The sequence below is a fragment of the Talaromyces proteolyticus genome (assembly GCF_021365285.1).
Source record: "Talaromyces proteolyticus strain PMI_201 chromosome Unknown BGW36scaffold_4, whole genome shotgun sequence".
Classification (NCBI taxonomy): domain Eukaryota; kingdom Fungi; phylum Ascomycota; class Eurotiomycetes; order Eurotiales; family Trichocomaceae; genus Talaromyces; species Talaromyces proteolyticus.
The window spans coordinates 431,503-452,833 of NW_025764280.1; the positions used below are offsets into that span (position 1 = coordinate 431,503).

At 47.2% G+C, this 21,331-nt stretch overlaps 8 protein-coding genes across 8 annotated transcripts; 2 read left to right on the top strand and 6 right to left on the bottom strand.

Annotated features, from left to right (window-relative positions):
* The first annotated feature begins 56 nt into the window (after positions 1–56).
* Positions 57–2,662, top strand: BGW36DRAFT_373682 (kinase-like domain-containing protein). Its single transcript, XM_046215604.1, has 2 exons — positions 57–323; positions 378–2,662. Exons 1-2 carry the CDS (start codon positions 259–261, stop codon positions 2,446–2,448), a joined length of 2,136 nt encoding a protein of 711 aa, XP_046073945.1. The 5' UTR covers positions 57–258; the 3' UTR covers positions 2,449–2,662.
* On the bottom strand, positions 2,663–4,914 carry BGW36DRAFT_373683 (Prefoldin subunit-domain-containing protein). The gene has a single exon (XM_046215605.1). It carries the CDS (start codon positions 4,869–4,871, stop codon positions 3,051–3,053), a length of 1,821 nt encoding a protein of 606 aa, XP_046073946.1. The 5' UTR covers positions 4,872–4,914; the 3' UTR covers positions 2,663–3,050.
* A 116-nt stretch (positions 4,915–5,030) lies between these two features.
* Positions 5,031–6,713, top strand: BGW36DRAFT_373685 (CDK-activating kinase assembly factor MAT1). Its single transcript, XM_046215606.1, has 4 exons — positions 5,031–5,177; positions 5,272–5,367; positions 5,436–5,580; positions 5,636–6,713. Exons 1-4 carry the CDS (start codon positions 5,135–5,137, stop codon positions 6,501–6,503), a joined length of 1,152 nt encoding a protein of 383 aa, XP_046073947.1. The 5' UTR covers positions 5,031–5,134; the 3' UTR covers positions 6,504–6,713.
* On the bottom strand, positions 6,714–10,585 carry BGW36DRAFT_337616 (uncharacterized protein). Its single transcript, XM_046212992.1, has 2 exons — positions 9,039–10,585; positions 6,714–8,985 (listed from the first exon to the last, which is right to left on the bottom strand). Exons 1-2 carry the CDS (start codon positions 10,285–10,287, stop codon positions 7,208–7,210), a joined length of 3,027 nt encoding a protein of 1,008 aa, XP_046073948.1. The 5' UTR covers positions 10,288–10,585; the 3' UTR covers positions 6,714–7,207.
* Positions 10,586–10,779: 194 nt separating this feature from the next.
* On the bottom strand, positions 10,780–12,971 carry BGW36DRAFT_373688 (uncharacterized protein). Its single transcript, XM_046215607.1, has 3 exons — positions 12,495–12,971; positions 12,270–12,324; positions 10,780–12,214 (listed from the first exon to the last, which is right to left on the bottom strand). Exons 1-3 carry the CDS (start codon positions 12,576–12,578, stop codon positions 11,262–11,264), a joined length of 1,092 nt encoding a protein of 363 aa, XP_046073949.1. The 5' UTR covers positions 12,579–12,971; the 3' UTR covers positions 10,780–11,261.
* A 292-nt stretch (positions 12,972–13,263) lies between these two features.
* BGW36DRAFT_291233 (ABC a-pheromone efflux pump AtrD) lies at positions 13,264–17,587 on the bottom strand (the record flags this gene model as incomplete). The annotated part of the gene is made up of 6 exons (XM_046210827.1): positions 13,264–14,141; positions 14,200–14,322; positions 14,375–15,271; positions 15,383–16,292; positions 16,349–17,012; positions 17,085–17,587. 6 exons carry the CDS (start codon positions 17,585–17,587, stop codon positions 13,264–13,266), a joined length of 3,975 nt encoding a protein of 1,324 aa, XP_046073950.1.
* A 547-nt stretch (positions 17,588–18,134) lies between these two features.
* Positions 18,135–18,837, bottom strand: BGW36DRAFT_395380 (DUF757 domain protein; the record flags this gene model as incomplete). Its single annotated transcript, XM_046218034.1, has 5 exons — positions 18,135–18,192; positions 18,253–18,289; positions 18,354–18,638; positions 18,701–18,725; positions 18,793–18,837. The coding sequence occupies 5 exons, from the start codon at positions 18,835–18,837 to the stop codon at positions 18,135–18,137; spliced, it is 450 nt and encodes a 149-aa protein (XP_046073951.1).
* A 428-nt stretch (positions 18,838–19,265) lies between these two features.
* Positions 19,266–21,034, bottom strand: BGW36DRAFT_425075 (guanine nucleotide exchange factor; the record flags this gene model as incomplete). The annotated part of the gene is made up of 7 exons (XM_046220061.1): positions 19,266–19,371; positions 19,426–20,270; positions 20,323–20,442; positions 20,507–20,665; positions 20,721–20,797; positions 20,872–20,946; positions 21,007–21,034. The coding sequence occupies 7 exons, from the start codon at positions 21,032–21,034 to the stop codon at positions 19,266–19,268; spliced, it is 1,410 nt and encodes a 469-aa protein (XP_046073952.1).
* Between the last annotated feature and the right edge of the window lie 297 nt (positions 21,035–21,331).

Genomic DNA, 21,331 nt, shown 5'->3' on the forward strand with positions numbered 1-21,331 from the left:
AGGTAAAAGTAGCTAAGTCCGTGTGGGGTCGATGAGTACAAACAGTAAACGTGACGGACACTCCGCACTGATCGCCAACACTTCCTCTCTGCAAACTGTGACGCTCGAAGCCTGTGCAGCAGCTCGGTTTGGGCACGTATACAGGATCTGCTGGCTGGCTTCCTGTGTATTGACAATGTTTGGTTTAAAATGACATCTTCTCTCCTGTGAGACTCACGCAACCTTTGAAGAATTCGCCCAAACAACCGTGCGACTACCATGGCCGACGATGGACCACGAAGCATGTCCATTGTTCCCTACTCTTCAAATCGGGACGTGGTATTGTAAGTATCCATTGTCTTCAATTCAAGCGTTCGACGACGCGGCTAATGTTTCAGGCGCCACAATGACTCGGTAGTTGTTCTCGATCGCGATTCGCAACAGCTCGTCCTCCGCAATGCGAATGCGAATGCTAGTAATGGCGACCTCGACCTTGACCTCGACCTGACTGACTGCCCATACTGCCACCGACCTATGCGAAACCGCGAAAATGGGTCGGAAACCCACCAAGGTACAAGCCCTTCGCAGCCGAATTTCGTGAACCCAGAGTACTTCCGTCTTCTGCACGACAGTGCGCCTGGGTCGACGTCTACTTCGCCTCCGCCCTCGCCACATCGGCGTTTCCCTCCACCGGCTCTAACAGATGGATCGGTTCCAGAGCATCCATATGGACGGTTGCCGTCTTCCCCACAAGGAATATCGTCGGCTGCCTTTAGTCAAGGCTATTTCAAGAAGTTTTTCATCGAGGAAAGGGAACTGGGACGTGGAGGAAAGGGCGTTGTGCTGTTGGTTAAACACATGCTTGATGGGGTTTCGCTGGGTCATTTCGCGTGTAAGCGCGTGCCCGTTGGAGACGATCATGAATGGCTTGAAAAGGTTCTGATAGAGGTGCAACTGTTGCAACACCTGTCTCACCAGAATCTCGTCTCGTACAGACATGTCTGGTTGGAAAACGCGCAAATCAGCACGTTCAGCCCCAGTGTTCCTTGTGCATTCATTTTACAACAATATTGCAACGCTGGAGATCTGCATAGATATGTATTCGGAGGCGTCCAAGCCTCTTCAACCCCACAGCAGCTGAAGGATCGTCTTCGAAGAAGGTCCAAAGGCCAACGTGATACATCAATGGATCAAGCTGGTCCTCGGAAACTCCACTTCGAGGAAATCTACTCTTTTTTCAAAGACATCACATCGGGTATTCGTTTCCTCCATGCAAATGGATACATTCACCGCGATCTCAAGCCAAGTAACTGCCTTCTACATGACTCTGGTCATGAGGTGAGGGTATTGGTCAGTGACTTTGGAGAAGTTCAGTACGAGCAGTCTGTACGTAACTCAACGGGTACCACTGGCACAGTATCTTACTGTGCCCCCGAAGTGCTGCAACAAGAGTATCCCGATGGCCCGTTTGGCAACTTCACATTCAAATCCGATGTTTTCTCAATGGGAATGATTCTTCATTTCCTGTGCTTTGCGCAACTTCCCTATCGCAGTGCAGATATTATCGAAGAAAAGGAAGACATCGATGAACTTCGAGCAGAGATCACTCAATGGGGTGGATTTGACGAATCTCTCAAGAAACTCCGACCTGATTTCCCCGACAAGTTATACTTGATTTTAGAACGGTTACTCTCAGTGAATCCAGATCGTAGGCCAACTGCAGATGAGGTCTTAATAAGCATACAAGCAGGAGTCACTAGCAACGAAAGCCGTCGATACACTCAACCTGGCTCGAATGGCCCGGAATTCCCTTCCATGACCCGAATCAAGCCCGTTGAATCTCCAGCTCCCAACAGCCCACGACCACCTCGATCGCCTTCAAAATCTATGTCACGTGGTGCGGGAAACCTTCATTCTGTCTCCCCAGTTAGGTATGAAACACGAAGCGTCACTGCTTCCCGAGATCTACCATCAGATAGCGACTTGGACCGAAGTACTCCAGCAATTCGTCCAGAACAAGACCTGATTCTCCGTCCTCGTTACCAGAACGTTTCGGGTAGATCTACACAGTATTCAGACGATAACCGAGATAATCAGCAATATAATCACCCCATAATACACCATCATCACCCGCCACAACTACTACCCCCGCCAGCACCATTGGCTTCCTTTTTTAGTGGCAATTCATACATCTTCTTCGTGCCCGTGGGCTCCTGGGGTCATTTCCCAATCCCGAATGTTCGATTCACATTATTCATCATCAAGCAGATCATAACTCTGCAAATCTGTGTGCCTCTAGCTGTCAATCCGTGGGTACACTATCCATTGGTTGTCTTTGCTGTCTTAGCCTTGCCGATTCAAAGTATCAAGACACAGGCACTGTCATTTATAATCCATCTCATAGTCGTGGTACTGAGTGCTCAGATGGGCGCCATATGCATATGGAATTCATTCAATCCGGTGTATTGATTACGGATTGAGGAATTGACTACCTTACGACACTATCTCGATCACTCAATCCACTCTATAATCATTTCCATATGAATGATTGTTGGTAACTTTGAAAGGTATCTACATGTTTTATTTGCATTACTTAGTTGCATTGGCAACAACCTGTACTATTTGAATTTATTCCCTTGATGATGCGAACGATTTGACACGAATATATGCATATACTGAAATATCTCTATTAATGATAAATACATGTATTGATGGTTAATCTCCTGATATCAATCAATACTTCCGTGTGGTTCCAAATGTTACACGTACGTATGTATGAATGAATGTAGAAGGTGAAACGTACCACGCCTCCATGGTCTCCGTAATAGAGAGTTATGGCGCCGTCAGAGAGCCTTCTGTTTATGTCAATCTTGGAACTTTTATAGTGATCAAGACATGGAACTTGAGTCAAATCACGTTAGGTATGAGTGTCACCCATCTAAAGACAAGCTCACTCAATACATAAAAGCTCCTGATTTGGTGTGAACTACAAAAGTGATAGCCCAGGAAATAATACACGTTGATTTTCTTGTTCAATAATTTATTGAGATCGTGCTTATAAACTACTCGAATCAAGGTCGTACTCTCGCCGCCTTGAATTTGCTGACGCGTTTCTTTGGTTGATCATTCTCATCAAGTTCGTAGAGTTCGTTGCCATCGTCTTCATTCAGGAATCCGCCCTTCTGTTGGATTTTGCGATTGCGAAGACGGTAGAACTCAGATGCCACTTCCTTGCGATGTATGTCTTCATCTATATCGTCAGGTTCTGGAGGGAGAATGTTGTCTTTGTTAATGGCTGGTCGTTCGACGAGATTGTCTGCAAGTGTTTTGCCTTCGGGAGGCCGAGGCTCACCGCGCATTGTTGGGGTGGGATTGGCGAATATGTCATTTGCTACAATTGGCTGAGAGAATGGCTTTGGTTCCTTGGGTGTGGCGGGGAATAATGGAAGTGGTGAGGGTGTTGAAGGTATGTCTGTCCGTTTGACAGTAGAGGGCTTCATACCCAGTCCTAGACTACTGGAATCTCCAGGAGTTGGAAAACCACCGTTTCTAGCAGATTTGAACCTGGATGTCTTTTTCGGTGCGGTACCGGATGGCGCAGAAGTTCCATTGGCTTCTGATTTGGAAGATTTTCGCTCGACAACAGATTCAGAAAGAGGTGTTGTCTCCGGTTTCACAGGCTCAATTTTTCGTTCGGCCTTTGGTGGTGGTGGGATTGGTGTTGGTTCGTGAGCAATGTCAAGCTCATTGGCAAATGCCACCTTCTTCTTCACCTTCTTTGGCGCAGGCTTTGTCTCATCATTGTCTTCTTTCTTTACTGACACGGCTTTCATATTACTGGGTTTTTCGTTTGCCTCGATCGTTTCAGCAGGGGGGTTTTTAGCTGGTCCTAAGTTGACAAAACCACCGGCTTCGAGCTTCTTCTGCAATTCCTTCATCTGTTGATGATATTCTTCGCTAAGAACGCGAGTCGTGGTGCGCCCATGCTCATCTTCTTCCTCATCGCCCAACTCGTCATCGTCGTAATCATTGTCATCGTAGGAAAAGTCGCTACCTTCTTCATCCATCTCGAGCTCCGCAACAACCTTGCCAACTTCGTGAAAGCTGTATTCCAACATCTCTCGACGAAGCCTCGCATCTTCAACGGGCTCGTCGACTTCGGCAATAGGCGATTCTGGATCAGAGTCGTCGGATTCGATATTCTTTGAATCCACGGTGTCATGGACAACCTTCGATTCTGCTGGTTCTGAATTCATGGTGTCTCGGATTTGAGAAGCTTGGTCCTTTTGCTGGTTGTTGACTTCTTCAATCTGGTCCACCGTGCTAGCTTGCTTATCCTTCGAATCCTGTGGAACTTCAACCCCTGCCTTCTTGAGCACTTCAATAATATCAGGGGTACGATCCCCTGGGGCTGATAATTTGCTCGATATAACATTTCCATCTTCATCCAGCTCCTCAAAAATCTCAGTAACCGCGTACCGTTCTTCAGCCGCATTCGGACCAGGCCGTTCAACCGACAAAATTTTATCCAAGTTGGCCTCCACAGACTCCAACCGCCTTTCCAAAGTCGAGATGTTCTGCTTCACGTAATCCAGCCTTCTGGAGATCTGTTGAATGACATGATCTCTGGATCGAACAATGGCGGTGTATTCACCAACAAGGGCTTTGACTTCCTTCTCGTCCACGACTATTCCTTCGAAGTGTTTTCCAAGTTGCAAAATATCATCTTTAGTGCAGTCCTGCCCCAGCGATTCAACTCCTTCTTTCAGCTCGTCGTATTCGGCTTCTCTGATCCGCCAGTCGTAGAGAGACTGTCGTAGCTTTCGTACATTCTCCTCAAGTTCAAGGCGCTGGCGCTCGATTCCAGCTAGAGAGTCTTTAGCAGCCGCCATCGTATTCCTCTAAGCGTGAGGGTTGAAAGAATGTGTAGCGAAATTGTATCCGAAATGAGAGAAAATTGAGGGCGGGATGGCAAAAAATAAAAGCAAGACGCCTTACGCCGATTGGTTAGTTGTCCCAAGCTCCGCAGGCGGCAAGGCACCCGGGGTTCTCAGCATTTAACAACCTCCAACACCACCATTATATCTCTTACAACAATAACAACCTCACGGCTTCCGTTGCTGTCAGCTGTGAGGGCGAAGATACATCATCAAAGATGGCTAGCAGAGAGAATGGCACACCCCGTCGGGACGAGGATGGTGAGTTCCTCACCGTTTACCCATGCATCATAGCCACAAGGCTAGATATTATAATACATGAGCTGACATGTCGCCACCCTTCGCCTTTACTTAGAGGTATGCCCAATCTGCAAATCGTCGCGATACCTCAACCCCGACATGCGCTTCCTCATCAACCCAGAGTGCTATCATAAAATGTGCGAGTCGTGTGGTACGTTTCAGCTCAATGAACCTCCAGTCGGGGCGCTTCGCCGCAAGATTCTGACGTGCTTCGTTCAGTTGATCGAATATTTTCCAGCGGGCCCAATGCGTGCCCAGTCATCGGTTGCAAGAAAACATTACGAAAGAACCGGTTTCGCACACAGACCTTCGAAGATATCGGCGTTGAGAGGGAAGTTGATATTCGGAAAAGAGTGATGAGGATGTAAGCACAACCCTGCGTTTCCCTTACAAGTCTCAGGTCTGACACAGATGACCAGTTTGAATCGTCGAGAAGATGAATTCGACAGTAAACTTGACTGGGACAACTTCCTCGAACAACGCGAAACAATGATCATGAATCTAGTCACAGGGGTCGATATTGCCAAGACAGAAGCGAACCTAAGGAAATACGAAACCTCCAACCTAGACTCCATCCGAGCAAACCAGGCGCGCGAATCGCAAGAAGCATCATCCTTTTTGGAACAGCAGTCATTCGAGCAGGAACAAGCGCGGCTGCGTCGTCAGGCTGCACGAGAAGAGTATGAAAAGGAACACAACGAGCTCCTCGCCGGTCGCGAATCTTTCCTTTCCCGCCTTGCTGCTGGCACTGCAGACGACGCAACGAATCTCGCGCGTGAGGGCCAGAAGATCTTGCTCAAGAAATCATCAGCACGCCGTAGCGAGGAGGATCGTCTACGTCAAAAGCAAGCCGCTCTACGTGGCGAGAGCAAAAAGTCGGCATTGGGGAAAACGGCCCTGCTCTCTGGTGCTGGAGACTCGGACGTGGAACCCAGTCTCATCAAGGGTCTGAAGAAGGTCTCCATACCGGAGCCCGAGAAACCATACGACCCATTTGGTGGCCTGGATCTTGGAAAGAAAGATTACTACGTTCTGAAAGACCACTACCCGTCTCAGTGGCTTGAGGAAGCGCGTAAAAATACCACCATGGCAGCAGGCGGTTTCGATATCAAGGAATACTACTCGCGGACGCTATTCGAGGCATTTGCCGGCTTGGGGTGTTTTATAGATGAGGAAGTCGCAAAACGGGGCGGAGCATCCGAAACATTCGGTATGAGGAAGGGCATTGCGACCCAAGGTGCTGCGCAGCAGGCTGTCACGGGCAAACCGGCCGAGGATATTTTTTGAGCTGATTATTTGATTTTGGAATTGGCATTGGAGAAGCATAGCGATGGCGTTTGGTATTATGAATATGATGATATACAGTACGATGTAGAACATCGGAATAGCTTTATGAAAACTTCCTGAATCTAGTTGATCAGGTTGAGTGGCTTCTTCCACTCTAATCAAAACTTCAATGTCGATACGGCGGTGTGAAATAAGAGTGAATCCAACTAATATTTGATTAGAAAACGGGCTATGCATAAAAATCTAGCTAGCTTCACACAATACAATGCATACACAAAGGCCAATTTGACTCGAACACAACATTTCGAGACTCCATCCTATCCAAACACCGGCAAGAAAGTAACACAAATTGTAGACTCCGATAGGAATTACACGAAAAGGAATAGACGTAGGAGAAAAACAATTATCCTTTTGAAGAATAAAATATGTTTGCTTGTTGCACAACCAGTTTGATGCTTTGCTTTTACATAGAACTCAAGAAGTCAACATCCGCGGACATACACCTAAGTCAGTCAACGTGGATGCACATTCGAATTCCGATATAGACAAAGACATGGATTCTGGAGTGTCGCTTTAAGGATGATCAACCGGGCACAGGGACATACACCTCAACGAGGTCAGTCTGAAACCTGAAACTCGGGCTCACTCCTATATTGCTAAAATCCAGAATTGATTTGATAGTTGACATAATCCCATAATGAGAATTACAGGTGCCTGCGGCTCCCTGTGGTGCGGCCAGTAATCTCAGCCGTACTTTCGATGCCTTCCCATGGCAACTCATCATCTTCCTCATCACTAGCTTCTAGTGGCTGTGCCCTTTTTGTAGAGTCATCAGTAGCACCAGTCAAATCGGCGAATCTAGTGCTCTGAACATCAATGCCAATAGACTGCAAGGTAATTTCCACCTCCTTTTCGTTCATCTCATGACCATCCTGCTTCTGTCCTTCAACAACGTCGTACAACGCATAAATCTGGTCCGCCTTGGTATCAATCTCTTTTACGAGACTTTCAATCTTTGCAGAGAGTGATTTCCTCTGCCGTTTACTGAGAGAGGCGTCGTGCTTGGTGTACGCGTTTTGGACAGTGGCAAGTTGCATTTTAAGATGAGACAATTCATCTTCAAGACTCTTCAGAACTGTAGCTAATGCTAAGGCGGGTGGCTGCGATGGTCGCATAGTTGGTTCTTCATTGTAAATTGACGGCTCTGGCATGCGCTCAGATACTGGGATTGGCTTGGGCACAGTGATTGTTCCTCGTTGAGTGCCATCGTGGTCATGATCATGTCCAACTCCTTCGGGCAGGAGACGTTTACAGACAGTGCAGTTCTTGCCATCATGTCGAGCAACAGTGTCCAACACTTTCTGAGCGGATTCGGAAAGACGGACAGGTTTATGTGTTGTAGGACCTGCGTGATGCAAAGTGATGTCAGGGAGAATAAAGGCAGAAGTCAATTCAGAAACCGGCTTTCGGTGACGACTTTGGCTAGTAATCGAATGATCCGAATGACGTCTGCGACGCGCACCAGCGTGCTCTTCAAACCCGCTTAACTCTGTTCTTCCAGTGGCGGTTATATCGTCAAGTGCAGATGATGGACGGACGAATCTTTCCTTGGGCTCTTTCAAGGAAGATTTGCGTGGGGGGTCTGATGCAACTCGCTTCGCTACAGTAGATGTACTTGTAACTTGTTCTTTCCAAGAAAATGACTGACGCTGCTTGCGCGCGGCCCTTTCGGCCTCAAGTCGCTTGCGCAGTTGGGCAATTTCACGGTCATCAATAAAGCTGAGCAAGGTAAAATCCCGATCCGTATCATTTGAAGCCTTGACGCGTTCTGAGATCTCAACCAGTGGCTCTGTAGTATCAGCTTCCTCCAATATGACTCGTTTGAGACGCTGCTTTCCGGTATTTGGAAGTTTCTTGCTTTCTGGCTTTTCTGCCTTTGAACGAGATGAAGACGATTTCAAGTTCGCCTGGATAGGACGAGAAAGATTTAGAGAAAACAGATCTTCATCCTGGCGTTCCTTTTCCATTCTCAGGATCTCCTTCTCGATTTGTCTTGAGACTCCTCCCTGAGGCTCATCCCGCATGGGCCTGGTATGAGTTCGCTGGTCCTTATATTTCACTTGAGCATACGCGGAGTCGGAAGTTTTCTGCGTAAAATTCTCGTTCTCGTCTGTGTTAATCGTGATGGGCTCCGTATCCACATTTCCTTGGGGAAGCGATTGACGAGTTTCAGTTTCATAGCCAGCCAACTGTCGAGTGAGTGTAGTCAATGTTGCAACTCGAGCTTTAAGGTCTGCATTTTCTTGCTTCAGAGTTTCATTTTCTCTCCTAACGTCCTGAGTATTGAGATACGCTACTCCCAGTTGGGTCACGGCAGAGTCACGTTCCTGGCTCAGAGACTTCAGTGAAGATTCATGGACCTGAATCTTTCGCTCGGCAATGTCAAGACAGTTCTGCAATTCCAAGTTGGCCGCTTCGAGTTCTAGATAGCGTGTTAGCATCCTGATTGAGATATTAACATGACACGATACGAACTGTTTTTCTCCTGCAATGATCTTGTACCGCTCTTTCCTTGTTCACCTTCATCACCACCGAACATTCGGAGGCGATCATGATATTCCTTTTGTCGACGGGCTTTCTCGCTTCTCAATAGGTGGTTTTCCTTACGGACATCGTCAAGCTTTTTCTCTGTCTCCGATTTGGCAAATTCCAGATCTGCGACCTTGTCTTGGAGAAGTTTGAGAGACACGAACAAAGCCTTTTCGTCTTCTGGAATAGGAACAGCTTCTAGAAGAAGATGCCCCTGAGGCTGCGAGACTTCTGCATCTTCCACAGGCGGAGAAACAAAACGCGTCGTACGGGGTTTTGGGTGACGTGTGAAGACAGGAGTGCCATCTTCATAAACACCGGAGACAAGCTCAGAGATATTGGGCAAGTCAGGTAGGAGAAAGGATTGATGTGTTCCCGTGTCAATGGTGTAAGTAGGATTGGCCGGGGGGTTGCTAGGAGCGAATTGTTTACTACGACGGGATTCTTTGCCTTGGGCATCACGCGTCGCTGAATCGACGGCCGCTGCAATTTGGCTTGGGACGTTTGCAAATCGGGTGTTTCGCGTGTTGACAGGCATACTCTTCGGTCGCTCGTCGCCAATATAAGATCCATCATAGGTCTCACGGGCTCTAACATGCATTTCAGACAGCGTACGACGAGCTTCCCCAGATGCTCCTGCTGAGTGTTTGGGACGACTTGGTTGTGGGTCAATGTTTTCTTTCTGCATTTGACTGGCACGTCTGATCTGAGCGTCCTTGCGTAGATTACTTCCTTCTGACACGCGCTTCGAGTTGCGCAGGGCCGACCTTGGTGGCGTGCTGGTAGCAGGGTAATCGAGTTTGATGGCAGGTGAAGAAGAGCGAAGGCTAGGGTTGTCGATGCTCATCATTGAGTTACGCGAATCGTCTCCACGGTGTTGTTTCTTCACACCTCGTCCGATTTCAATTGAAAAATCGTCCGTCTCGTCTTCTCCAGAGGATTCTACTTCGGAGAACTGGGGGAAGGCGCGGTTGATAGTCGATGTGTCAACAGTGTAGTCTGGTTCGAGGTCCAGTGAATTGGTTCGTCCGCGGAGGCGCGTGGGAATTTCTGGTAGTTTATCGCTGTTGTCGAGTTGTCTGGTTGAAACCATTGCTTCGTGTTCAGGGTCAAAGTCGGACACAGTCGAATCACCTCCAATTGAGGCCTGTGAATAATGTTCAGAGCGTCGCGTGGTGGTATACGGACGCGTCATCGTGAGAAGGATTCGCGTAGAGAAACTAGAATCATAGACTACCCATAAAGACGCTCCCTATGGTGGTTCGGTCTTGACTGTTTCGAGAAGCAGCTCTGTTATGTAAACACGCGTGTTGCAGTTTGGCTTGCGTGTTTGTACAAAGAAAAGCCAAAAAGGCACGAAACGAGATGACGCAAAGAAAATATTCCGGTAAGAAGGCCGTCCAAGGGTAGAGAAGTAGCTATGCTAGTTGCAATGTCCCAATGGCGTGTAGAGCAAAGAGGAGCTATCGACACAGAGCATTGAAGCTGGAGGTAAACAGTTAACTTACAAACTACGGGTATGACTTAGCTGCCCGCTGGAGGTTTGTTTACTGCGGGTCTGGCGGCCCGAAGAGGGAAAGCGCGCCGTTGCACGGATCTCGGATCGGATCAGGCATACTATTTACCACTTCAAATGTTAATACGTATTGGGATCATTGTATTCATTCATCTTTGAAAATAAGAAGTGATCGGTTGCTTCCTGTCCTGTCTTGTATGGAACTGTAATTACTCTGAACTAGACAAAACTTCGTTGCTCAATTCTCAGCTACTGAATCAACCATTCCTAATTCTAGAACGGACATCGGAATCAAAAACAGCACCAACGCCTGCTTTATACTATACTATACTATACTCACGCTGCTGCATGTCCAAAAATTTCAACAAAAAAGAGCAACGGAATCAAACTATGATGAGTTCCGGACAGCGTGTCTTCGTGGATATCATCATGACCACCCAATCCAAAGTTCGGCAAGATGATCAAAATTAACTGTACAACTTTCCTTCCAACGCCATGCTTCACGGCAGAAAGGGAATGAAAATTAGAAGAGTGTAACAAAAGGTCGTTCGGTCGTAATGAAATCGTATCATTCTCATGTGAGAGACTTGAAAGATTCGCGCGAAAGGTCAAACTTGAAATAAATATCTCACGGTGACTCGCAATTTGTGAGATCAAGCGTCGGGACGGGCTATAGTAATGCCTGGCTGGGGATTATGTGGGTGATTGACAGGTGTACTTGTGGCTGGGGTCGCAGGAGTGCTGTTGGAAGGCGTTCCAGTGTCGACGCGAATCTGGGGGAGCAGACGCATCGGGTGTTCACCGCGACTAGCAATAGGGCTTTCGTAAGCAGGCGCTTCGGCCCAATCTGAATAATCGTCATAGCTGGGAGGAGGAATATGGACCGTGCTAAGGTCTCCATCGGCATCTTCAGACTGACTCTCAACGCTAGAGTTGAGACTATCAACCTGCGTTACGGTCAACCCCGATCCAGAAGTATCGGTAGTATTAATTGAGTGTGTCGAGTTGCGCGCATCCCCCAGCAATGGCCGCTGGTCGGATTCGGCCGAATTGGCGCGAATGCGAGAGCCATCATGTCGCACATGTCCCACTTCCGCATAGCTAACCGATGAAATCCGACGGTGACGGTCACGAGACTGGTGCTCTGCCAGCATGGATCTGGCAGACGTTCCAGCGTTGAGGTTTGCTTCGCGGGAGGATACAGTGTCCCGAGTGATTTGTTGCAAGCGAGCAAAGTCGTTGGCAGCAAGAGCTTCGCGACGCTGGCGCCGTCGCTCTTCACGTTCAGCAACCTCCTCACGACGTCGAAGTCGGATTTGGTATAATGACTCCATTTCATCCTCCCGTCGGTCTTCCTCCTCTTCGGCCGTCTCGGGAAACTCAATCACCGTGTCTATATCACCTCGCTCTCCCTCACGGCCGATTACCTGCTCTTCCTCCTTAGGAAGGCGGCTATAGGATGGTAGCGTGATGATAGATCGTATAGAGTGTCCTCGCTGCGGGGGATTTCCAGTGCTTCCAGTTTGTGAGGTGGTACTATTGATATTGGCATTTACGGATAGATTTTGCTGTTGCGTTGTCGCCGTTGTATGGTTAGTAACATTCTCTGTAGTTCGAATTATCAGCAAGAAAATGTGTAGTGAATGGAAGACCAATCTTACTCGTCCCTGGATTCCATTTCCACCACAGCCCTTTCAGATATTCCCCAGGAAGAAGCTTCGGTTCTGCATCGTTTATTCGTAGCCGCCGCAAAGTCATATAAGCCGCAGGCACCGCAATTATAAGAGCGGCGATCGCAATCCCGATCCATCAGTAAATCAGCACCTTATTACTCTTATAATAGGGATAAAATATAGATGACAAAAGTATGGGTTTGTGTAACTCACCCCGATACCCATAGGAGCATTTGTGGATTGGCTACCATCACGCACTGCCAGCCGCCCATCGCGGGCGTCCAAGGGAAGATACATTGTTGCAATCAACAGGAACTTGACTCCAGATTGTGCCGCAATGCCATGAAGGCGGCGATATCGGGGGACAATAATGAGAAAAGATAATAAGGAAGAAGGAAGAAGGAAGAAGGAAGAAGGAATAACAGAATTAAACCGCAACGTAACGCATGAATGAAGTCGATTTACGCGCGGAGTGCTGCGGATCTCAACTCGGGCCTCGAGATCCAGAATCGAGGTGGAACCTGCAGCTTGCGTAGGCTCAACACACTGCGTAATTGCTTGTCGGATGGCGCGGGTACCTGGATGGATGAATAGGATCCTGAGGTCGGGGTCGGAGGGTCGGTTGAGCGAGAGGTGATGATTGTGGCGGTCAAGGAGGGGAATTCTTCTGACGGTTGACGCAGCCACTCTTTGTCCTTTTACATACAGCTCCAGTGAGCATAAGAATAATCACTTCATTCCTATTACAGACTACAGCCAATCGAAGGGCCAGGTGCGACCCCTGAGCGCTGTCAGCTTGAGGCGTCCACTTAATCCACGCTGATTGGTCCACGCAGTAAGACACACCCCACCGTCAAATTCAGCCTTAAAGATAAGGCGCAGGCAGCAGCCACAATATTATTATTGTCCCTCGTAGTATTTGATCTATTTGATATTCTTATGTTGTTACGTCAATTGTATACTTTACATAGATCCGCTAAGATTAAACACTCGCACTCAACATATCCCTGAGTCTCCCTCCGCGGCGTAGCAGAGAACGGTAGGGCCCTTGTTCAACCACCAATCCATGGTCGATCACAATCACGTTGTCGGCCATCTGCATCATCTCTACGGAGTGCGTGATGAGAATCACGGTCAGTCCCTGTCGAGCTGACAGGAGAAGCTTCCGGACCGACTGGCGAATGATCTCTGCGCTCTCTGCATCTAGATTCGACGTCGCCTCGTCAAGGATGAGAACTCGACGGTGACGAACGAGTGCACGAGCGATGACGAGCCGCTGAATCTGGCCACCAGACAAGGCGAGCCCGCCCTCGCCAACTATGGTCGAATATCCCTCTGGCAGAGATTGGATGAAAGTAGCGATTCCAGCTGCCTCTGCGGCGGCCTCGATGTTTTTCATAGAATTGAGTCGAGAGTATGGGTCAAGTCCGTAGGTAATATTTGCTCGGATACTATCTGCAAAGAGTCTAGGATGTTGGGGGACATAGGCGATGAGAGTCCGCAGAGTCGACATGTGAAGCTGCCTAATGTCTACTCCTCCCAACGTCAAGGATGCGGATTTACCAGGGGCAGGATTCGGGCAAGCATATAACCCCAACAAGAGAGCGGCAATTGTAGACTTCCCAGAACCAGAAATTCCTACCAGAGCTAGGCATGTATTATCTGGTATAGTGAAGGAAATATGATTGAGTACCATGGCACCCGGTCGTTGGGTATAACAAAAACTCAGGTCGTTGAATTCAATCGGAAAGGGCTCGAACACCCGCAATTTCCCAGTATTCTCATGAGAGGAGCCATGTGACAAACGAGATAATTTAATGAGCCGTGTTGCGGTATCGTTGGCCGAGTTGACTTGAGGAACTGGTTTAAAAGACAGTTAGATTCAAGAAATGTCCAAAGCTGGGAGTGAAGTCTATACTCCACGACATCAACGAAACCACATAGCCTAGGCTGAACAGTATCATCGTTAAAACAGACACAATGTTTGTAATTGTGGATGCATTTGACGCGCCCAAGTAAGCCGCATAGTAGAACAGCAATGCTAGAGAATATCTTCATTAGAAACAACCATATCTCATACGCTGGTCACTTACAGCTTGCAAAAACGATCGCGGATTCCGAGAGCCCAAAAATCCAACTCGAATAGAGACCTCGCTTCAACCCAGTTTTTACAGCCTGTTGCAATATTCGTGAATGCTTTGAGTGAAAGTGACGCTCTAAAGTAAAAGCCTTCACGGTACGAACATCCAGAAATGTTTCCGAGAAGATGGACGCGACAAGCTCATTCAGGTCATTCGTTCTGCGCTCCCATTTCTTATTCACGCTTTCCAGGCCCTTACTTATCCCGTACAAAAGCGGAGCAGAGGCAAGACTGACAAATGTTAGTTTCCAATTGAGAGAAAAACTCCATACTACGGCAATGAGGGCAGTCATCGCGGCAACGATTGCGAGACCCCCGAATCTGCCCGCGAGATTGCGAATTTCCTCGGCATTTTGGTCTAGGCATTGTGTAAGCTGCATGGCATGATTCTTATTTTGGTCGAACCAACTGCAGGGTTGCCCCAATATGCGACGCATAGCCTTAGTACGTAATGCATCCATCCACGCCTGGCTGCAATACTCAAGCAGATAATGCATGGTAAATGCTACGAAAGCATCGCCCACAGCTAGCCCCAAAATTCCAAGAGACCACTTTCGTGCCATGGTGGCACGATCTTGGGTGGCATAAAACGAACGGAAGAGCTGTGATAAAAGATATGAAAATATCGGTGTCGCCGCCGCATGGAGAGCCGCAAGGATAATGCTAGTTGCAAGAAGAATCTGCTGCTTTGTATTTAAGGTAGAAGGAATAGTAAGTAGCGTTCTATATAATGGCAGAGGTGTGCTGTCATCTTCATGGGAGGAATGCCCGGTACGTAGACGTGCTGGGCGCTGTGAAGTATGTTTGCTGCATAGACGTTTGAGAGATACCCATCGATTTCTATGCCAAGCTTTTTGCTCGGGTTCAAGATCATAGTTACTAAAACGATCATGCGTGATAGGATGTCGCGGAAAAACAGCACGAGGCAGACGTGCAACCTCGGAATTTCGAGCCAACATACTCGGTAGAGGAGAATCATCGCCTTCCTTTCGAAAAGGCAGTATACTATCCCTCTCGATTATTTCAATTGGTTGTATCGGACTCAACATCTTACTTCCATCAGTAGATGAGAACCAAGAACTTTCCGTGTTATCCCTTGGCAGGTACTGCTTCAGATACGAAGTGGACTCTAAAGAGTCTTCATTCTCTGATTTGTGAGTGTCCAAATCTTTGTATGCCAGTATTTGCAAATCGCCACTCATCATCAAATCTTTTTTCAGCCCGGAGGCAATTATATTTCCCGCTTCCAAAACGTAAACAAAATCCTCTTCTAGGATATTGGTTATGTCGTGCGTTATGATAATAGTCGTCAATCCTTTTCTCCACTTTCGAACAGCTTCCATAATAGTAGCCCGGTTTTCAAAGTCGAGAGCACTTGTGAATTCATCGAGAATTAGCACTGCACTGTCTTTCATTCTGGCTCGAGCAATCGTAACCCTCTGTTTCTGTCCTCCGCTCAGTAAGTTTCCTCCGGCTCCAACAGTAGTATCCAAACCTTGTGGTAGTCTGCTAATCGTATCTCGGAGGCTTGCCGTTTCTATGCACATGTCCATTCTAGCACTAGAGACTCCCAAATGGTTGTAATTTCCAAACGTGATGTTGTTCGATAGTGTTTCATTGAAGAGAAATCCGTTCTGTTGCACAATAGTGAAGCTCCTTCGAATCAAAGACGAATCAATCGCACTAAAGGGAGTGCCGCCTATCAAGATGCCTCCCAAGGTTGGCGAATAAAACTGGAGTAGAAGATTGACCAAGGAGCTTTTCCCAGCTCCACTGTGTCCAACAATAAACACTGTTTTTCCTGCTGGAAATACCATATTGACAGATTTTAGAACAATTCTATCGGGCTGGAAAGGATATGCAAACGAAACCTAAAACACTTGTCAGTACCGAATATCTCGATAAAAAGTTCTCGGTATGCTCTCACGTTTTTCAGTTTGATGTCCTCATTATAGAAATCGGTGTGTCCATCTCTTTGCGCGCTGAGTGGAAGCCGTCTAGCACTAGGCCGACGTAAATAAGACATTAGAGTCTCACCAGCGACTTTCCCCCTCTCCAACGTTGGAAGTTGATGGACTGCAAGTTCGACAGATTGCACAGCAATCAAGCATGCCCAGAATGTCGTTAATACATGGCCTGATGTTAGCTCGCCTGACTGCACCAAAGAACTTCCATACCAGAATCCCTGAACGAACATTGTAAATGTCGTGAACCGGGCAGTGGACAGTTGGGCAGCAGCGAGAAACGCTAATTTCAAGTACCATCTAGCAGCTTTCTGGATATGTGAAACCAAATGGGAGTAAATTGGAGATTCTCCATTCAGACATTTCACACTATCAATGGATGCAAACGCATCGTACGCGAATTTAGATGCCTGAGCTAGTTCTGACTGTTGGGCTGTGATCATAGGGTTCATTTTGAAAGAAATGAATAATATTAAGGCTGACGAAACTGGAAAACCAGCCATTGTAACCAACATAACTTTCCACGAGGTGTAACCGGCAAGACAAACTGCTAAAACGATTTGTACTGTGTGCTGCAATACGAAACCAAGGGGCTGAGCTGACGCAATTTGAAGTTCGCGCAATTGTCTATCAAGAACATTGACATGGTTAGCATATTTTCCTCAAGCATACAAACGACACTTAGTGACAGTATCTCACTTTTGTACATGTGACAAGAACGAGCCCATGCCAGCATCTTCCATGTCGAACCACATCAAATCCTGATCCAGCAGCTTCGTGAAAAGTTTTTTACGAGCACGGTGCACTTGTAGTTCTGTAAAAGCGACCCAAGCAAACAAAAAGCAGGCGTTTAATATCCATGTTGCAGCTCCAATAATAACGAGCTTTAAGATGTTTTGTTTTGCTGCCTCAAGCATTTGTTGTCCGGAAATGGCTCCATTTCCACGCTGCGTAAATATCTCAAATAACTTGCCCAGATAAGCTGCAAAAATAATCTTCGCCGCCCCGATGGCAATTGTGAAGATGAAGGCTGCCAGAAGGACTGGGAGCTCGCGGGTTGTTGTGAAGTGGAACAGAGATCTCCAACCCACTTTTATAGGACTATCTTCGATCTTTTTGATAGAATCAGATGGGGAGGAAGCATTCCTCTGCCTAGGAAGCAATTCCTCCAGAGATACCTGTCTTGCAAAATTGTCCTCCATACCTTATCACGTAGACTATCGCGTGTAATCGGGGATTTCTGCATTGAACAGGAGGAATTAACCGCATAGGAGACCAAGACAATTCCAACACAGGCAAGAGGAATGTAACACCGAATCTGCATAGTGTTTAATTAAAGTATGTTTCAAAATTAGTAAATACGAGAACAATGGCTCCTTCCTCTATGATGTTAATATTGTTCTTGTCTGCGGTGCCCGTAAGGCGGCGTCATGTGACCAGCCATTTATTTTAAGATGGTCTAGAATTGATATATATTTCAGCGATAAACAACGGTCTCCAAATTGAAAACTTAGAAAGAGAAGGGTATATTAGTTGTACAGTTGACCAACGATATCGACGCTAACGGACAGCCTTGGTTCCATGCTGTTCTACCCTTTGCGCCCCGATAAATGCAAATTTCATTCGCAAACATTGAGAATGCAGCTGACTTTTCAGATAAGACTGGAAAAACATGGCGATCCGTGCGATTCTAACATCCGCGACACGCATCGGTTCTTAATATTCGGCATTCCATTCGTAATCCCTTCTCTACTGGCTTTTGCCTTGTGCTTTTTCATAAATCCAATCATTCAGACCAGCACGGTTCCTAGAATTTTGTTAGTACGAATGACAAGGAAAACATTATTATATCGTCAAAAAAACCTACCGAGCAATCTCCACAGCGTAAAACTGCATTCGCATCGCTATACACAAAACATAATCAGCCTTCCGAACCTCACGATAATCAAACAATAGGAAGATACCCACCAAATATAGTAGTCTTTTGGTCATATTCATATTTCGGGTTCGACCGCAGCATGGTACCGAAGTTGTAATCGCTAATGGTCTTCTCGTACTCGCTCATGAAGTTGCGCCATCGCTCTTTGCCTTGTTTGCTCTTCATTTCCTCTTCGTTGATCGTTTGACTGGGGTCAAAGTCTGGAAACTCCTTTTTGAAGTGCTCATAGATCTCATCGTCCATTTTCGTCAATCGTAGCTTAGATCCGGGTACTTTTTCGAGGATTGACCAGTACGTCATCAAGTGATCCACGGCTGTTGATCGACCATGTTAACTCGCCGGCGCGAAAGGAAGTTCAAGGGAGCTGAAAATATACCTTTAACAGCAAACTGCTTCTCCATCTAATGAAAGGAAAATGCGAAGTCAGCGAATCGAGGTTTTTCTTTATTGCTAAACACGCGCACTCACATCCTCCAAGTTCTCCGCCGTCTCCGGATCAAATGGCTTCGACATTTTGAATATAATGCAGGGTCGTAAATTGCTTGCGTGTCCAGAACAGTTGATGGAAAAAGTGTAGATAATATACGAAATGTAGATCGTTCTGCTGCGTGTCTGGATAAATATGTTGTTGGTGACTGGCTTCCCCGCGCTCTGTGGAATTTTTCTACCGCCACAATTGGCCGTCCCGCACTGCCCCTCTGGCCGAGCCTACGTCATTCTAGAAGAGCCCAGGAATATCTGTCAGAGATCATTGGTTCATTACTATCAAAGTTATTAAATTATTGAAGCTATAGCATGTACAGACAGAAATGTACGTCGAACATGAACGAGAAAGACTCCGCCCAGTGGGATATCTGATGCTTCCAGAATCAACCGGCAATTGACGCCCAGGAACCCGTGAAATGATAAAATATCGGTGAGGGATTAATTGAAGATTATGGTCAGTCTAGATCGCTATCTGCATCGTCTGGAAGCTCTTCCAGTCGACCTTCTCGCACAGCCTGGGCGACCGGATTCTCGGCTTTGATTAAGCCATTCGCTGTAAGTCTTTTACAATGTAAGCATGTCGGTCAAATAAGCAACAAATAGATGGGTCCATACCTCTCAAAGAGCACGAATAGACGCTCTGCTTCGCGCTCTTTCTCTTCTTGAGTCATTGGAGGACCGGTGTCCACAGGCTCGGCATCATATCGTTGACCTGTGATTGGATTCACATGGTCGCTTACTCTAGATGAATTTGTCGCAAACGCTTCCTGAGCATCTTGCGGAATCTGCAAGCCGCGAGATGCTAAGAACCCTGCAGCAAAGCCGTAGCCGATATTTTTGGTTAGGCTGTCTGCATCCTTACCAGAAAGTACAAACATAAGTTCAGAGATGGCGGTTTTCAGATGGACTGATGGCGATGTAGATAGATTGAGCAGCTTGGAGGATAGAGTATCGCTGCGTCCGATTGGAACGCTCCGATCGTTGTCTTCTGGTAGTAAGAGCCATTGCATGTATTTTCTTGGGCCCTCAGGTGCAAATTCATAGATGGTGATGAGTAAGTGAAGTAAAGGTACAGCACGAGGCTCTAATTCCTCCGAGTTATACACTCCAACAGCTGCGTCTAATATGTTTATCAGCTTGTCGACATTACAATTTTGGTTGAATTTTGGAAATAATGGGTTGCTTTCGAATCTGCCTGGCTTTTCTTCTAGGTCGAGAGTCGAAAGGGCATTAATGATATAGCCAATCAGGCCATCAAGGGGTTGTCGGTCAGGGATGTCAATGCGATTAATGATCTTGAACAGGTGCGGAATCAGAGGAGTAAACGAGTCTGCGAGATCAGGATATAGCTTTGCGACGTTGAACACCAGTTTCAGCGTGTCCGTCAAGGCCAGCTCGTCGATCTGCGAATAGGATTTTCGGCCATTTTTGGGTATTTGCTTTGCGTGCCGTATCACTTGCTTCACCGAAACATGAGTGGATGAGAAACCTCTCGCGCATTGTGGAACTTACAGAGAGAATGTTATCAGCCATCGAATGCTTCGTAATTAGAACGCTAAAGTCAATATTGGTGTCGTAAGTGGTGAGAAATAAAATGCGCGAGAGGATCATTTCATCATCGGAGATTTCAGTCTGCATAGAGGAAACAGGACTGTCAATAGCTAGCCTGTCACGCCGTGCGACTCTGAGCACTAACCTTCAGCTTCTCGGCCACGCGACCGGCATACCCCGTATCAACGAAGACTTGGCGCATGTCCTTATTCAACAGGAGCGCATTTGCAATGCAGCGTAAAGCCGCACGTCTGATGTCCAGTGTTTCCCCTTCGAATCCATATCTTGCTAAAAGATTGATGCCCTAGCAATATTAGGAACAGCCTGGCAACGTCCGCGAGGGGGGATGGTCTTGGTACTTTGTCAGAATATATGGGGTCTGCATTTGCAGGGTTTGTGCCATGTTGTCGCAGGGCCAGCAGTGTTTGGACCTTGTCTACATCATCCAAGAAGTGTCAGTATTGCCAGCCTGAGCATGCATGACGATGTTGTTTTGTGCGTGCAACTTACCAGCAGGTGAGAGCTTCTTTGCAGAGAGGTCATTGTCTAAAGAGTCCACCAAGCGTGTGACCTCTTTGAGCTTCTCTTTCAATACACACCAAATCAGCCAATTTTCTTCTTCGATGTATCAAAACATATCCTCACCTGGGCCCTGCAGCTGGCCAGGGGACATCATGTTTGTATCAGTTCAACTCACGCACCAATTTTGAACGAGATCACAAGAAAGAAAGGGCAGCAGGTATTTAGTATCGCAGGGATCTCGACCAGACCAGGGGATGGGGGAATAACGGGGCATGGAGGAAGGAAACAAAGACAACAACCGGCGCAGTCGGGCTAGCTGGCTGTGACATCAGAAGCTGCGGCCAAGTGCTCCGAGTCTACCCCACCCCAAGGCCAGCCTTTCCTTTCCAGTGCTAGCGCTATGCTCTGCTCCACCAGGCACCTGTTGACTGCCTGAGGCAGCAATGTT

What these genes read in the sequence shown, in the direction of transcription:
- BGW36DRAFT_373682 (XM_046215604.1), top strand. Translation starts at nt 259, where the DNA reads ATGGCCGACGATGGACCACGAAGCATGTCCATTGTTCCCTACTCTTCA. An exon ending in TCAAATCGGGACGTGGTATT is followed by an intron (nt 324 to 377) that starts GTAAGTATCCAT and finishes CTAATGTTTCAG; the next exon opens with GCGCCACAATGACTCGGTAG.
- BGW36DRAFT_373683 (XM_046215605.1), bottom strand. Translation starts at nt 4,871, where the DNA reads ATGGCGGCTGCTAAAGACTCTCTAGCTGGAATCGAGCGCCAGCGCCTT.
- BGW36DRAFT_373685 (XM_046215606.1), top strand. Translation starts at nt 5,135, where the DNA reads ATGGCTAGCAGAGAGAATGGCACACCCCGTCGGGACGAGGATG. An exon ending in ACCCCGTCGGGACGAGGATG is followed by an intron (nt 5,178 to 5,271) that starts GTGAGTTCCTCA and finishes GCCTTTACTTAG; the next exon opens with AGGTATGCCCAATCTGCAAA. An exon ending in TAAAATGTGCGAGTCGTGTG is followed by an intron (nt 5,368 to 5,435) that starts GTACGTTTCAGC and finishes TGCTTCGTTCAG; the next exon opens with TTGATCGAATATTTTCCAGC.
- BGW36DRAFT_337616 (XM_046212992.1), bottom strand. Translation starts at nt 10,287, where the DNA reads ATGACGCGTCCGTATACCACCACGCGACGCTCTGAACATTATTCACAG. An exon ending in ATCATTGCAGGAGAAAAACA is followed by an intron (nt 8,986 to 9,038) that starts GTTCGTATCGTG and finishes CACGCTATCTAG; the next exon opens with AACTCGAAGCGGCCAACTTG.
- BGW36DRAFT_373688 (XM_046215607.1), bottom strand. Translation starts at nt 12,578, where the DNA reads ATGTATCTTCCCTTGGACGCCCGCGATGGGCGGCTGGCAGTGCGTGAT. An exon ending in ATGCTCCTATGGGTATCGGG is followed by an intron (nt 12,325 to 12,494) that starts GTGAGTTACACA and finishes GCAGAACCGAAG; the next exon opens with CTTCTTCCTGGGGAATATCT. An exon ending in GAAATGGAATCCAGGGACGA is followed by an intron (nt 12,215 to 12,269) that starts GTAAGATTGGTC and finishes TTCGAACTACAG; the next exon opens with AGAATGTTACTAACCATACA.